Below are 16,923 nucleotides of genomic sequence, written 5' to 3'. Positions count from 1 at the left end.
CTGGCCAGGGAGTCTTCTACAGCCGCTCCCACAGCTCTCGCACCAGCAGGAGGCACTGATCAGTCCCCTCCCTGCAGTCCATCCATCCCCCACTGCCAAGCCTCCCCAAGCTAAGGGAATGTCGGCAAGTCTTCAGGACTCTTGGCGGAGATGTGGTTACCAGGTGCTCTAGGAACAGACACTCCAAATAGGCCACCTGAGCCCAACCAGCTACACCTGGCATTTGCCTGGTGCCAGCGAGGAGCAGACGTTTAGCCTCCAGTGAGAATCCGTTCGTAGCAAACTGCCCGGGTGGGTTTCAAAAGCCAAACCAGAATGATCACCAAGAGAGGTTTTGCAAGTTCTCAGGACTCGGGTGCATATGGTTTAAATAAAGCACGGGGTTGTAAGGTAAAGCGTAGGGAATATAATCAATAATATTGTAATAACTCTGTATGGTGACAGATGGTGATCAGAGTCATCATGGGGATCACTTCCTAGTGTATAAAAATATAAAATCCAGGGGCGCCTGGGTGGCTCAGTCGTTAAGCGTCTGCCTTCGGCTCAGGTCATGATCCCAGGGTCCTGGGATCGAGCCCCGCATCCGACTCCCTGCTCAGCAGGGAGTCTGCTTCTCCCTCTCCCTCTGCCGCTCCCCCTGCTTGTGCATTCTCTCTCTCTCTCTGTCAAATAAATAAAATCTTTTTAAAAACATCAAATCCCGGGCGCCTGGGTGGCTCAGTTGGTTAAGCGACTGCCTTCGGCTCAGGTCATGATCCTGGAGTCCCGGGATCGAGTCCCGCATCGGGCTCCCTGCTCGGCAGGGAGTCTGCTTCTCCCTCTGACCCTCCCCCCTCTCATGTGCTCTCTCTCTCTCATTCTCTCTGTCTCAAATAAATAAATAAGATCTTTAAAAAAAAATTAAAAATAATAAAAAAAAAATAAAAAATAAAAAACATCAAATCCCTATCACACACACCGAAACTGATAGAGGACACCGTGTGCCGATTATGCTTGTTGGAAAAGAGCAGCCCGTGCATCAGCGGCAGGGGGCTGGGCTGTGAGTACTCCACCGAGGGAACGCGGGCCGGCCTCTCCCTTCCGGGGGCTGCGCGAGGCGGGGCCGGCCTCTCCCTTTCGGGCCACTTGAGAGGATCCTGGCCAGGAGCTGGGGCCGGAAGTCCGGAGCCAAGAAGACTGCACTCTGAGCAGAGTCGGGCCACGAGTGAGGGAGGGAGGGAAGAAGAGGTGATTGGGGGCGAAGTGGCTGTCTCAGGAACTTCTCGCGCATGTCAGATGATGTCATCGCTGACAAGCGGCCAGGCTGGTGACACAGCAAAGGCTGTATGGGACAGGCGGTAACTAAAGGTATATTTGACAATGATTGGAGACTCCACAAGCATTTACATATGACTTCCATTGTTTGTTATCTTTATGGGGCCTTCTAGAGGGTTCTGTCCTGACTCCCTACCTTCTAACATAAATCTCTGAATATTTTTAAATGATTCCTCAAATATCCCATTATCCACTAGAAACATAGCAACTTGCTTCTATAACCTCTTACCCCAGAATTCTCAGAAACTCTTCTTAATGTCAAACTTAATTCCCTTCTATAGTATGTCTCTCTCTCTTTTTAGAGTGGGAGAGGGAGAGGGAGAGGGAGAACCTTAAGTAGGCTCCGCACCCAGTGCAGAGCCTGACGTGTGGCTCAGTCTCAGGACCCTGAGATCATGACCTGAGCCGAAATCAAAGTCGGACGCTTAACCCACTGAGCCACCCAGATGCCCCTAGTATGTCTCTTTTTTTAATCCCACCTTGAAACTGCATTTAGTCATGAAATTCCACAGACCACTCCCTATTGCTTCACTCCCACCTCCTTCCTTTCCATGTAATCCAAAGATATGAAAAGATGAAGGTAGCAAATTAATAAGAAAATAAATCTATCCAGGGGAACATGGCAGTAATTAAGAAAGGAGGTATGAGGCGCCCGGGTGGCTCAGTCGGTCAAGCGTCTGACTCTTGGTTTCTGCTCAGGTCATGATCTCAGGGTCCTGGGATCGAGCCTTCATCCAGCTCTGAGCTCAGTTTGCAGAGTCTCCTTGTCCCCCTTGCTCCCCCTGCTCACACGTTCTTGCTCTCTTTCTCTCAAATAAATAAATAAATAAATAAATAAATAAATAAATAAAATCTTTAAAAAAAAAAAAGGAGGCTGGTTCAAGTCCCCTACACACCTGCTATTTACATACAAACTGTGATCGTCACAACTGGACCTTTAGTACTGAAAAGTACTGACTTGTTGTTTTTTTTAAACAATTTGGTGTTTCAGCACCCCTCCTTCTTCATTCAGTGCCCCTCCTCTTAGGTTTTGAAGTTTGATTGTCTTTGCAAAATCCTCCCCATCGTGTCCACAGTACTACATAGCTTGTAAATCTGACACTTCTGAGAACTTGGTCTTCATAGGTGTGTGGAATATGTTGAACCGCAGTGAAATCATCTCACACTTGTCCAGTTTGCTAAGGCCTAGAGAGCAGTGAGGCCTTCAAAATACTGTAAGATTTGAGGTACATGCTAAAACCCATTCATTAGGTGGGCTTCTATAATGGAGCTGAGGTTCTTACATCATCCCTGCAAAATTCCAAGTGTCTTTCAGAGAGGCTGTCAGGTGAGAGGACCTGGCTGCCAGGTGGGAACAAGCATGATTTAGACAAGGGACCGCTTCTGGAGGAAATAGAAGCCCAGACCAAGAGCAAACGTGTCTGTCTTTCAGGAATTAGTCGAGGCAAGGATGTGTGTCCAAACAAGGCTCTAAGAGCTGAGTGGGAGACATATGGCAAAGACAAGCAGAGTAGCATAAATTGGGTCCAGAAGAGGCATGGTCAGTTCTGAGAGGCAGCCTTGCTAGTCGGAGCTAAAGAGCTGTTTGGGTGCCTACCCCCCCCCCCCGCCCCCACTGGGAATGTACCTCACCTATTCCTTTGTTGACATTTTACTCATGCTAGAATCTTAATTTAGATGTAATTTACTTGCAAAGCCTTCCTGAGCCTGGGAAATTTAGACTTGATTGGGGAGAAATTGGCAGACAGTCAGCGCTTCTAAGCAGGGGGATTACATAATGAGATTTGCCAATTGGCTCCATCATGCTGGCTGCAGTGTGGATGATAGACCAGAAGGGGTCAGAATGGAGGCTTCTGTAGGCAGTGCCAAATCTAGCATCAAACTGGATCTAAATACTCCCTCTATTTGCCCTTGCAAAGATACAGAAACAGAACTTAGTGGACCTGAGGCATTGATGAAAATTCTGTGTCGGCTATCAGCGACTGAGTAATGGCGCTAGGAAACGATCATAGTTAGGTTCCCTAGGGGACAGACACTGTGCATGCAAGGCATTTCTGGGGGTGTGCTCAGTGGACAATACCTGTGGGGTAATGACTGGTGCATTATAATTATACATCTGTGTGCTTGTTTCCCCACCTAGACTATATCCTCTGTGTAGGCAGGAAGGTGTCTACTCTATCATTGTATCCCTAGTGCCATGTCCAGTGACTGGAACATAATAGGCACCCCACAATTTTGTTAAATAAATGAATAAAAAGTAGTAAATTTAAAAAAGCCCTAAGTAAGGAGGTAGCAATAAAAAGAGAGAAGAGGGCATTTTTTATATATATTTAGGTGATAAAATCAACAGGTCTTGGTGACTGATTGACTAAACATAAGAATAAGAGTGAGGAAGAGTCTAGAATAACTCCTACATTTCCGCATTTATATGTAGACAGAAGATAGTGCTATTTGGGGAGAGAGAAAATGCAGAAGGAAGTTCAGGTTCGAGTAGAGAGAGAAATAGAGACAGCTCAAGTTTGAGATAGCTATTTGATATCCAAGTGCAAATGTCCAGTAGGCAGGTGAAAATAGGATTTGGAGCTCAAGCAGTAAACCTGGATTTGGCAATCATTGGTGTATCACCCAGGATATTCCTTATCAATTTACTTCCTGCCAAGAACATCCTGTAGACCCCCATTGGAATCTCTTTCTATTTTGTCCCCATGTTGCCCCCTTCTGCAACTCAGCGGGTGCTTATATTAGTTTGTCGGGGCTGCCATAACAACAGGAATTTATTTCTCATGGTTCTAGGGGCCAGAGTTCAAAGATCAAGGTGTCAACAAGTTTAGTTTCTTCTAAGGATTCTTTCCTTGGCTTGCAGATGCCTCCTGTGCACACACTGCACCTCTGGAGTCTCTCCGTGTGCCCAAATTTTCCCTTCTTATAAGGTCACCAGTAAGATTCAATTAGGGCCCACTCTAATGGCCTCGTTTTAACTTAATCACCTTTTTAAAGGCCTTATCTCCAAATACAGTCACATTCTGAGATGCTATGGGTTAGGACTTCAAAATAAGAATTTCGCAGATGGACACAGTTCAGCCCAGGAGAGGTTTATATTTCTTCTCATCCTCCTTCCACAGAGCTGCCCCAGAGGCAGCCAGCCCTCACCCTCCAGCAGAGAGCACCAATGTCCAGAGGAGCCTTCCCCTCAAATTCCCACGATTCGGTCTTCAACATGTTATGGAGACAGATGAAAGAGGGGCTGCTTCTGCCAGGGTTGCGGGTGAGGAGGTGGTGGAAGGACTTGTAGGATAAGAGTTCACTGGTTACAAAAGGGAGAAACATTCTAGGCTAAGTGAAGATACCATGATGTTAAACTTCAGAGGACGTCTGGGGACACTTGGATGTAGAGGTTGTAGAGGTTGAATGCGGGGTATGGCAAGAGCTGAAGCAAGAGGGGTTGGCCGAGGTCACGTTTTAAAGCGCTTTCCTGTTGGCATAAAATCAGCCAGTGCTTTATGTGAAGAGACATAAGGAATTAGAGGCTGCTCTGATCACTCAGGCAGGAAACAATGCAATTACTTGTAAAAGGCTGGAAGGTTGGAGGATGATGTCGAGGCAAAGAGCTGGTGGGGGTGGAGGCTAGAGTGGGGAAAGAATACAAAGGGGAAAATATGGGGGAAAGGAAAGGAGAAGGGGAAAACAGGAAGCATCTTGGTCGGATCTAAATACTGAATTCTAGTATCCCAGCTGGTATTCCGTCTAGTTAATTCTCCCTCCTCAAGAAGGCAGGGTCCCCGGATGGGCAAGCACTTCTCTGTGAGGTGGAGGATACAGGGGCCAGAGGAGGTTCTAGAAATCAGGGAGTCCGTCCATATAGAGGGACAGCAGCACAAGCACTACCTGTGATGAAGGTGGCAAAGGATTCCAAGAGGAGCTGGCAAGCTGGCTGAGATCAGCCTCAGCGGGCTGGCCGGGCTGGGCACTGACAGGTCTGGTTCTGACTAGTCATCGAGGGCAGTCAGCTCAGGACTGGGCCTACAGATCAAGACTAGTGACCTGGATCCAACCACACTGAGGACACAGTGGTGGCTGTCAAGGGTTTAAGTTTCCTCTCTTAGGATACAGGGCAGAAAAGCAGAAGGATCAGACACTTGCAGAGAAAAGCAGGCTGTCACTGTGCTTGGTCACTGTCCTCATAGTGAGCTTATGGCAGTGATCAAGGCCAGAGATTAAATGTAAAGAAGACGAAAGAGCCAAGCAAATGATTTTATTCCAACTGCAGGCCAAGGTGCACCAAGCCATTTTTGCTTTCCATTGAGTAAGGCCTGCTCTGAGTGAGGATGGCCACAGTTGGCCACTGAATGTCAGTCAGATCTGGGATTATCTCCAAAGGGAGCTTAATCTTTCTTTATGAGACCTCTGGCCACAAGAACACGAGGGTTTCCACGCTGGGTCTGCCCCATGGCTCATCAATCCTGATGGGCTCAGGGAGCCAGCTGTGGGCTTTGCTGCCTGTGGGATCCTAAGAGTTAAGCTCTCCAACTAAGACCGGGGATGGGCAATTAGCGTGGAGAGGCCAGTGCCTATGAAGCTGGTGACTGAAGAGAGATTGGTGTGGGCCTGAATCAGGGGCGGGCAAGTAAGTGCCTCCCAGACGGGACTGAAGGGCTCAGGCCAAGCTCACCGCGGAGACATCAGGGCGACAGCCACGCTGGGCACAGCCTGAGGACTTCACCCTACAGCCATGGCCTCCCACTGCCTTCTCACCTACTCACTGTAATTCCTTAGACTTCCTTAGTCTTGAATGTGTACTTCATTGTGAAAATAATGTAAGCATGCTACAGAAAACTGAGAAAATGATTTCCCACAACACACCCCCCCCCCCAAAAGTTAGTTGTGCTACAATCAGAGTTTTACCTCCGCTGGACCTTATCCATCTGAGTTCATAGTCTCAACGTTAGGACTTGAGGCATTCATGAATAAAATCAACCAGAGCTCCTTTAGCTTAAGAGTTGGTTCCAAGGTGCTAGGCGCAAGAAGTTTCTGAAAGAGCATTCTCACTCGGGGAAGGAGGCTGAGTCGGGCAGTATTGTTTCTGAGGATTTGAGAGGAGGGGTCAGCCAAAGTTCACCTCCTTTGGGGAATGGTTCAAAGATGGTTATTGGAAATAGGAGGAATTAACCTTTGGGATGAGGAGTCACTGTTTGCAACCTTACCAGGGGTCAGGGGAGGAAGAGTTAGGGGCCAAGGTCATGTGGAAGACAGGTAGAGAGGAATATCTATCTAATGGAGACAGGGACTTGCAAATGCACCCTGGAAAATTCTGTCTTTTAGTGTCTCTTGCAGGGACCAAATGCAACCCAGATCTTCTGACTCCTGGCCAGAGTTCTTCCCATGTCTCACAGATGCCTCAACCTTCCCCACTTTGGTAGATGATTGAGAAAGAACCATGGGTATTCTGGACCCACCCATGGAAGGAGAGATTGAGGTCATTAAAGGCCTGGACAGCAAAAGCAAAAAAAAAAAGGAAGATTTTACCACTTTGCCCTAGGGACGTGATACATCTTCAGCTGGACCAGGGCCTGCAGGAATTACGTCCTATGAATTGCTGGCCTGTAGCTACAGGAAGAGGATTCTGCTTCTAGAAACTGAGAAAGCTCAAGGACTTCCTTACAAAAGGAGTTCCATGTCCTGATGGCTTGGCTCTGGAAGCATGGCTGTATAGATAGCCATTGTTGTGCCCCTTAATACAATTCCTCTGAGCTCCATCCTCCGATTTTTCAGCTATCAGCCCTGGGGCAACCAGGCCTGTGGCTCCTTGTACCTCTCTCCCCAACGGGCAGTCAGCCCTGTGCACTGGCTGTTCAGAGACAGGGCTGTAGCCAAACTTTCATTTTTTTCCTTGCTGTGCCTTTAAGAGCTGCCAGAATGCAAAGAGTCTGGAGGAGGGGTGGGGTCTCCCAACAGGACTTCTGGGAAAAGGATCCTGGGAATTTTTGCCAGAAACTAAACTGAGATTCCAAGTCAGAGAATTTGGGGGTGGTTTGTGTTGGGTCAGGCCTGTGATTGGACTGCAGAGTCCACTAGGGAGGAGGAAAGCAGAAGTGAAACACAAAGAGCCAAGGAAAGGGGGGAAGCCCTCCCCACCCTCACCCCCACCCCAATGCACGCTCACCCAGGCCTGCAAGAGGGTGCAGCCACTAGCCTGGAGAGGATCAGTGTGTGTGAAGGGTGATGGTAACAGATGGACCCAAGGAGCCCTCTACCCCAAGTCGACCTGCAAGGCCTCCAGGGACGGGCTTGCCAACAGCTGGACTTGATCACCGGCTTGCAAAGTGAGATCACGCATCTGGTGGAATAACAAGCAGGCTTGGCTCTCTGGCTGTTTTTAGAGGATTTTTACGGCAGTGGCTGGAAAGCAGGAGACCACCACCTGGACCCTTGGGTTTTCTTAGAGAGCACAGCAGAGGAGACTCCACCCCTGGGAGGTTTGCAGGACAATGATGGCCCTTCGGCGAGCTTCTGCTGTCCTGGTTCTGTTCCTGGTGGCTCTTCTGCCTCCACCCCAGTGCGCCCAGGACCCGGGCATGGTGCACTACATCTACCAGCGCTTTCAAGTCTTGGAGGTAGGTGGCATCTGTGCACCTGATCCGGGGTGCAGGCCTCCTAGAAGTCACCTTACCTTAGCCCAGATTCCCTATGTACTGGGATGCATGTGCCCCATGTAGTCAATGCCAAATATACTGCCAATATCGCACGTGAGAGTTTTCATAGTCTAGTGGTTCAGAGCACCAACTCCAGAGTCCGGGCTGTACCACTCCCCAACCACGAGTGGGACTTCACTCCGTGCTCTGATCTAGTGATTTTTCTCATCTGTAAAATGGGATGATAATAGAATTAACCTCCTATGGCTATTCTGAAGATTTAGTAAGTTAATCCATACTTAGGACGTTACCTGGCATGGTGGTAAATGTCCAAAATGTTGTTATTATTCAATAGTTCAATTTTTTAAATATAAAAATTAAAAATTTCAGGTCACTTTTTATTCATGTTTTACCACATTAAGATGGTAGCAGGTTTTTGCTTTTCTTTTTGTCTTTTTATGATTAAACATGAGGCCACTGTAAAAAGTCATGATGTTGTACCAAGAAGCTACATCTTAGCTTCATTGCGGCGCCACGTTTGGGTTTAGAAATGAGTAGATTTCAGCTGCATCAGACAGAAAGTCCTGGGGACGCTTATCCAGGCACGCTTCATTAAAATTCGTAAAAACCCCACATTTTTGCCACACAGACAGGCTCCCAGGGACAAATGTAACCCTCTACCCTAGTCCTTGACATACTCCTGGCAATTATTTCATACTTAATTGCCTTCTATACAAGTTAAGTTATTGATCTTCTTCCCAAGACCCTTTTTTCCCCCCAAAGACACTCTTACCTCCAATATTTATTCTCTATATTTTCTTGAAAAATTTTGAAGTCCAAATTAGTTGATCATCTAGTTAAGTAAAATCACTCCAACGATCAGGCTGAACACATTTCCTAACGTTGTCCAGCCAACCAGCTGAGGCCTGGGGGCGGGGGAGGCGACGTTCCGAGGCCAGCTGCTGCCTCACTTGTTGTCTCCTCAGACAGACCCTCCCCAGTGTGCCTCCTTGAAAGTGCCAGAATTACCCTCAACCGCAATCTCTCTGCCTTTAGCACCGACTCACCCTGGGATTAGCGCCGGCCAGATCCCTGCAGGTTTTCCTCAGGACCTGAAAAGTTGATCTGCAGACAAGGGTATAAAGTACAGACAAGTACTTTGATTGCTATGAATGTGGATTTGAAAAAGATAGGGGTATGGTTTGTATAGATCTTGCCATCCTGGTCAGGATCTGGAGGGGAAGTCAAGTCCCAAGGGTGGTCACTGATGGCCAGTGTGGACACTTACAAACAAACTGATACAGTCCTCACCCTGACGGATTCGTGTCTGAGGGGTACAAAAGAAATAAGAGGATCTATTTAGGGAGTTTCTCTCTCTCTCTCTTTCTCTCTTTCTACCTCTCCCTCTCTCTTTTCCTTCAAAGTGAACAGTCTTACTTACTGCTGTTTGGAGTCTCAATTTTTACAACTTTTATGGAGAGCATTTTGATAGACTGCCAAACGAGCTTTAAGTATACGTCCACTTTGACCCAGTCACCCCATTTCTGGTCTTCATTCACTTTATTCTTTCTTTAGTAAATATTTATTAAGTACTATATGCTAGGCCCTGTGCCAGGTGCTGGGGATGGAGCTTACTTCTGGAAATCTACCCTAAGATAATAACCAGATAAGTACACAAAGATGTAAATACAAAGATTCTTTTCAGCACTGTTGAAAAGTCCATAAATGTCCATCAAAAAGAGTCTAATAAAATAAATAAAAGGACATCAATGCAATTGACTTCTGTATCATTAAAATTATTGTATAACTATCTATTAATTAGTATTGAAATATGTTCACAGTGTATTAGCAAGTGAAAATATGTTACAAAACATTATAGTAAAATCACATTTTAAAATATATATTTATATATGTATGATGAAATGCATGGGAAAACTTTAAAAAACTGATACACTCACAAATCAGTGGTACTTTGAGCTAAGGGATTACAGGTGATTTTTATTTTTCCCCCTTACGATGATTTGTACTTTAAAAATCTTCAGTGAGTGATAGCTATTTATATTACTTGGCTAATTTAAATAATGAGCAATAATTTGAGCATTTATTTTCTGACTGAAGCAAGGACTGGAAAAATGTACCCAAGCAATGAGGGCATACATTCAAGACTTCCAAGAGTTCTCAAAAAACATAACCACTATGCTGGGAAGATGCCAGACCTACACAAGTGAGTATAAGAGCGCAGTGACTAACCTGGCCCTGAGAGTCGAACGTGCACAACGGGAGATCGACTACCTGGAGTACCTGCGAGAAGCTGACATGTGCGTGGAATCAGAGGACAAGACCCTGGCAGAAAGGCTCATCCAAGAGGAGGAAGAAGAGAAGAAGATCCGGACTCTGCTGAATGCAAGTAAGGGAACTGTGTCTTTGACAGCTCTTCTAGGGACTCACATCAGAGACACAGATGCAGCACAGATGGGAGTCTGGCCAAGTAGGAGAGTAAGAACCCGATGTGTGGTTTTGGGTGCAGGTGCTGGGAGAGAAACCTTAGCAGAGAACAGGTGTCTGAAGGAAAAGTCATTCTCAGCAGCTTTTCATTTCACAGAGAGTTCCTAAAGGCCCCATGGAAGGTCAGAACTTCAGTGTCAGAGGTCAGCCCAGAAAGGGAATCTCCAGATAGCCCTTGGTTTGGAAGAGATGTGTAGTCCCAGATCCTTCCAGGGAGGGTGGAAGGTTGGTGGATTCTCCCAGTACCCTGGGAGTAGGGAGCGGCTACAAATGTGCCAAGAAACAGTCTGAAATTTTAAATGGCACCAGCCAATCCTCAGGGCTGGGGACTGCAGTGAATTATTACTGTGTGTATTGTCAGGATGGTGATATTTGGAGGATTTGTCCTAATCAGTGATCCCATTCAAATCACTTCCAGGCCATTAAGAATAATGGTTAGGAGCTCAAATTATAATAACAAGTATCAAGTAAGAAAAACATAAATGAGAAAGAAAATTTCCTATCCATTTTATCAAAACAATGAGGGAGACAAGTTGCCCAGCTCAGAGTCTGTATTCTGAGATGGTTTCATTGCAAATAGGAAAACTATTTATATGTTAATTATATCTGCCCCCAACGCAAGAAACTCCATCAGGGAGGTAAAAGCTGAGTGCCATCATTGTGCCAAAGGTTTCATACATCTTCTCACTGTAATCCTGATAAGAACTCCATGGGTCATTATAAGAAGAAGGGTTTTCCTAAATGAAGTGACACTTGGTCTGAGTTTTGAACAAAGCGTTAGAGAAGAATGAGCAGAGGGCACGTGAGGGGCAGGCACAACCTACTGAAGGCATGCGAGTATGTAACCCTTAGCATGAAGATCTGCAGATATGTCTGAGTGGAAGCTCTGTGGGGCAGGTGCATTTGGGGAACAAGAAACAAGACTCAAGGGTTCAGCAGGACCCAGATAATGAAAAACCTTGCATGCAAAGCAAAGGGGGTTGAACTTGACTGGAAAAACAATAAAGAACCACTAAACCATTTTCAGCAGGGGCATGACATGAAGGAAGAGGGCGAGACTTGAGAAAGACCAGTGGGGGGGCTACTGTAATTTGGAGGACAAGTGATGGTGTCTGCATTGTGTCATTGAGATGGAGAAGGGCAGATGGATTTGAGAGCCATTGAGAGTTGGAATCCCCATGGGTTGGCAACTGATAATTAAAAGTGAAAAATGAGTGAGAAGGAGAAGTCCAGGACACTTTCCAGATTTTTGGCTTAGGTCACTGGGTGATGGGTCTCAAATATGTTGAGATAAGAAACCCAAGAGGAGTTTTGGAGCACTTATTATTCCACTTTTTTTTTTTCAGAATGCTTATTACTCTGAAATCTTCTAGTTTATTTATTTGCTCACTGCTTATTTTCTGCCTCTCCATCTAGAAGGTCAGCTCTGTGAGAGCCTGGATCCTGCATTTTATGTTCAATGCTGTATCCCAGTGCCTAGAATAGTATCTATGATCAATGCATATTTGTCAATGAATAACTAAGTGAACTAATGGATAGAGGGAGGTTTGTCAACACAGAGGGGTTATTAGGTTTTGATAGAAAAGAGAACATCTTAATGCTGAGGCAGAAGGCAAAAAGAAGGGTGCCTATCTGAAATATGAAGCAATTGATCAAGTTGGTTGAATGAGTAAACGATTCTTTTTGGCTCTGACGTTGTCTTGAGATGAACCACCCTCTGAGAGGGAAAAAGGAGGAAAAGGGTGAGGGTGATCCATCAGAGGATGAACAGAGGCTGCCTAAAAAGCTGATGGGAAGGATTGAGTACCAATGTGACCTGAGCTGGAATGTGCCTGAACTTTCATGCCAGGGGTCAGCAAGGACCCCAGTCCTGAATGGTGATGGTAGGTTAGATCCCTGAGCTGCTCCTGGTCCCTAGACCTGCTAAGCCTCTCAGGTCTTGGGGTCACCCCTTTCATCTCCAGCTAGAGCTCAGCAGAGGTCCTGATTCTGAACTTGCTGCTCTTTCAAGCCTTATCCTCTGCCTCATCCCTCCAACACTGGAGGCCTGAAGTATTCCTTCTCCCAGCTCCATGGTGAGTGAAAACTTTCAACTTTCCACGATTGCTACTTCCATGCCTGTTGCCTCTGGAGCCCTCATTTGATGATGTGTTGGTTTAAGATTCAACAAATACTCTTGGCCCCCTCCTACTGGATGGGCCGTGTGCTACACGGTAGGGATAGAGGGCTGAGCACATGGTATCTGCACCCTATGCTGGCTTTCTTTTTTTTAAAGATTTTATTTATTTATTTATTTATTTATTTATTTATTTATTTTTAAGATTTTATTTATTTATTTGACAGAGAAAGACACAGCGAGAGAGGGAACACAAACGGGGAGTGGGGGAGGGAGAAGCAGACTCCCTGCCGAGCAGGGAGCCCTATGCGGGACTCGATCCCGGGACTCCAGGATCATGACCCGAGCCAAAGGCAGTCGCCCAACCAACTGAGCCACCCAGGCGCCCGATTTTATTTATTTATTTGACAGAGACAGAGATAGCGAGAGCAGGAACACAAGCAGCGGGAGTGGGAGAGGGAGAAGCAGGCCTCCCCTCGAGGAGGGAGCCCGATGTGGGACTCGATCCCAGGACCCTGGGATCATGACCTGAGCCGAAGGCAGACGCTTAACGACTGAGCCACCCAGGCACCCTACACTGGCTTTCTTAATGCTCCTCTTGCCTCTGATCTTGCCTGCTGTCTGCTGTCACACAGACATTCCCACAACACAAAATTAATCATATTAGTCCTTTGTGTAGATTTTTTTTTTCTGTTCCCCATCAATTATCAACACCAAAAATTCCATTCAAATCTCTTGACCTTTTATATGGGAAAGGCCCTTTATGAAGTGACCCAAGTGGATTTTCAGCTGCTGCTTCTCCCATAATTTACCCACATGCAGTTGCAATTAATATATATATATATAAATGGCTTTTCTCATTCCCCCTTTCTGACTCAAAAATGCTGTGAATTCTCAGTGAATCCCTTCTGCCAGGCAGATTGGCTTCTAGTGCTCCTGGAGTATCTCATTAAATCCTCCGAGGGAACATTAATACTCTCAACCACACGTATCTGTGTGTATTTACTCCTCAACCAGACCATGAACATATGGAACATATGGACATCTTCATTTCTGTATTCACAAAGTCTGGGTCAGCACAGCCCATGGAGGAGGCTATAAAAATTGTCTATAGAAGAGATACTGATGGCAGAGTCCCCTCAGAGCTTAGTTTAGGGGAAGACAAACCTGTAAACAATCACAGCTGTGTGATTAGTATTGATCGATTATTTTCAGAGGGTCTCTGCTCAAGGATCGACTTTTCTGTATTTTGTATACTATGCCCATCCCCCACTTTTTCTTGTTTGCCATTTCGGTTAGTAATTATATGTATCAGTTTTCTAATGCTGAGTAACAAACTACTACAGATTTAGCAGCTTAAAACAATGCATATTCGTTATCTCATAGGATCTGTGGGTCTGGAGTCCAGGCACAGCTTAATTGGACCCTTTGTTCAAGGTCTCAGGAGGGTACAGTCAAGGCCTTAGTGGGGCTCCATTCTCATTCAGAGCTCAGGGTCCCCGTCCAAGCTCACTGAGGTTGTTGGCAGAATTCGCTTTCTCGTGGCTGTGAGACCGAGACCCTCAGCTTCTAGAGGCTGCCCATCTACATGAGCAGCTCACAACGTAGCTGTTGCTTCTTCAAGGCCCGAAGGGGAGTGTCTTTCTTCAGGAAGTACCCAGTCCCTCTTAAGAATTTGTATCTCATGTAAGTCAGGCCCACCCCTAATAACTTTCTTTTGGATTAGCTCAAAATCAGCTGGCTTGGGACCTTAATTATACTGTAAAATCCCTTCACCTTTGTCTTGCAATATCACCAAATCCTGGATGCTAGCCTGTCATATTCACAGGTGTTGCTCACCCTAAAGAGGAGGGGATTATGTATGCATGTACAGCAGGGGAGCGAATCTTGGAACTCTGCCTACATCATTCTACCCTTGGCCAGCAGGGACTGAGCCAGCTACAGAGCTCCTACTAAAATCCTTAAGACTCAAGTCAGCCCGCTTGTGTGGGCAAACACCTCGGGATTACGGGGCAGGGAGGGGTTGTCACGTCACAGGGTTTCCTTCATACGTACACGCTGTCTTACAAAGAGAGTTTCTTTGGAAACCCTGAAGGGAGAGAATGGTGCAACTTCCTTGGGAGATTCGACCTTGTCTCAGGAGACTTCCAGAAAATTCTGACGTCACTAAATGGTTTGCATTTGGGGTGCCTGGGTCGCTCAGTTGGTTAAGCGTCCAACTCCTGATCTCAGCTCAGGTCTTCGTCTCAGAGTTGTGAGTTCAAGCCCCACATTGGGCCCCACGTTGGGCTCCACGCTCAGCATGGAGCCTACTTAAAAAAAAAAAAAAAGATGGTTTGCATTTACTCCTGGAATATTCCTCAGTCAACTAGGAAGGGTCAGATACTGGGGATGATAAATAAGATAGAATTGCCCTGTAATGAAGCTGTTTCCTATAGAGCCTTTAGCCTTTATTTAGAGACTTCTCAAGTCTTTAGCCTTTATTTAGAGACAATCCCCAAATGACATTCACATGAGAGCTGCAATCCCAGGGTTGTTCTGGGGTGAGGTCAAATTCTTAAATCTTTTTAACTCTGACACACACGCTCTCCTCCTCTCTCCCTCACTCCCCATCTCTTTCACACACATACACACACACACTCACACAATCTAGAATGCAGTGAGTGAATGGTACTGGTACACAATCTGACTTATATTTTAAAGTCATTCCAGGGCGCCTGGGTGGCTCAGTTGGTTAAGCGACTGCCTTCGGCTCAGGTCATGATCCTGGAGTACCAGGATCGAGTCCCACATCGGGCTCCCTGCTCAGCAGGGAGTCTGCTTCTCCCTCTGACCCTCCTCCCTCTCATGCTCTCTGTCTCTCATTCTCTCTCTCGCAAATAAATAAAAATCTTAAAAAAAAAAAAAAGTCATTCCAAATCTTTGGCACTCTGTTATTAGTAAAAACAGAGTTTGCTTGCCCTTGGCAGCTTATGGCAAACAAAGCACACTGCCTCAGACACCCAGATTGAGAATTTATCCAACTAACAGTTTTTCGTGGATTCCACAGGCTGTGTTCTTGCGTGGATAAGAGTATTAAACTCTTGCTACTTGTAAATAGCTTGTGAAGAAAAATTCTCAAGGCAGCCAAAACAAGCCATTAGAGCAGATTTTATTTTATTTCCTGTTTCATTCCAGCTCCTTTTATTGCAAGGGTGCACATAAGTGACCTCAAGTAACCCTCTGTCTCCTGAATTAAATAACTCCTATCTTTTATTAGATCATGTTTCAAAAAGAAAGTCTGTTGCTGCACATTTAAATGCCTGTGAGATCCATTCAGGTATTATAAACGTGCCTGCCCCATATTCAAAGCCATTAAAAGCAAAACAAAATAAAAAACAATAAACCCACTGGAAGCCAAATAAAACATCACTGTGAGTCAATTCCCAAGGTCCAGTAGTTTGTGACCAGTGCCACCAAACATGAAGAGATATATACCTCTAACTTGCAGCAATGTATTTACCATAAAGGAGGGGATTGAGAGTGTATGCACAAGTGTAAGTGCAGGAGAGAGAGAGTGAGTGTGTGCCCACACACATTCTCTACCCGGAAGGTGCTGCATTATGGGGCCAGCAACACCAAGGTGTGTGTAGAGCTTAGCCTGTCCTGTCTCCTGCAGAGTCCCATAGGTCACTGCACTGGGTTCAGAAAGGCCTACATACATAGCACTTCTTCTGTTTACTTATGTGGGAGACCTGCAGTCCAGGAGGATACCTCCAGTCCCATCACTGTGGATACTACTAGAAGGTCCCCAAGTTATTTTAGCTGATGGCTTTTGGCTCCAGGTAGAGTGAACACCCATTCCTTCTGTCTCTAGCTCATTCATTTGCTCCCTAATTCAACAAATGTCGCCTGAATTCCAGGCCTATGTTGGCATTGTGCCAGGCATTCAAGATGGAACATTGAAGGGGGCGCCTGGGTGGCTCAGTTGGTTAAGCGACTACCTTCGGCTCAGGTCATGATCCTGGAGTCCCAGGATCGAGTCCCACATCGGGCTCTCTGCTTGGCGGGGAGTCTGCTTCTCCCTCTGACCCTCCTCCCTCTCATGCTCTCTGTCTCTCATTCTCTCTCTCTCTCAAATAAATAAATAAAATCTTTTAAAAAAAAAAAAAGAAGGGGCGCCTGGGTGGCTCAGTTGTTTAAGCGACTGCCTTCGGCTCAGGTCATGATCCCGGAGTCCCGGGATCGAGTCCCGCATCGGGCTCCCTGCTCGGCGGGGAGTCTGCTTCTCCCTCTGACCCTCCTCCCTCTCATGCTGTCTCTCATTCTCTCTCTCTCAAATAAATAAATAAAATCTTAAAAAAAAAAAAAAAAAGAAGG

The 16,923-nt window shown here is 46.1% G+C and overlaps 1 protein-coding gene and 1 long non-coding RNA gene across 6 annotated transcripts in view; one reads left to right on the top strand and one right to left on the bottom strand.

Annotated features, from left to right (window-relative positions):
- LOC118004079 overlaps nt 1–16,923 on the bottom strand; it is a 59,445-nt gene that overhangs the window by 27,554 nt on the left and 14,968 nt on the right. The window lies entirely within an intron of this gene.
- LOC118004077 (liprin-beta-2) overlaps nt 7,388–16,923 on the top strand; it is a 173,820-nt gene continuing 164,284 nt past the window's right edge. For 2 of the 5 annotated variants that reach the window (XM_034995223.1, XM_034995225.1), the window contains exon 1: nt 7,390–7,925. In XM_034995223.1, coding sequence (XP_034851114.1) covers nt 7,800–7,925 — 126 coding nt within the window. In that variant the 5' untranslated portion in view covers nt 7,390–7,799. Of the gene's footprint in view, nt 7,926–10,061; nt 10,351–16,923 lie in introns of all 5 variants that reach the window. The other 3 variants (XM_034995228.1, XM_034995222.1, XM_034995226.1) reach the window with 3 other exon arrangements.

Source organism: Mirounga leonina, unplaced genomic scaffold, assembly GCF_011800145.1.
Source record: "Mirounga leonina isolate KUSES-001 unplaced genomic scaffold, KU_Mleo_1.0 Mir_92, whole genome shotgun sequence".
Lineage (NCBI taxonomy): Eukaryota > Metazoa > Chordata > Mammalia > Carnivora > Phocidae > Mirounga > Mirounga leonina.
This window is presented reverse-complemented; position numbering and strand designations above follow the sequence as displayed.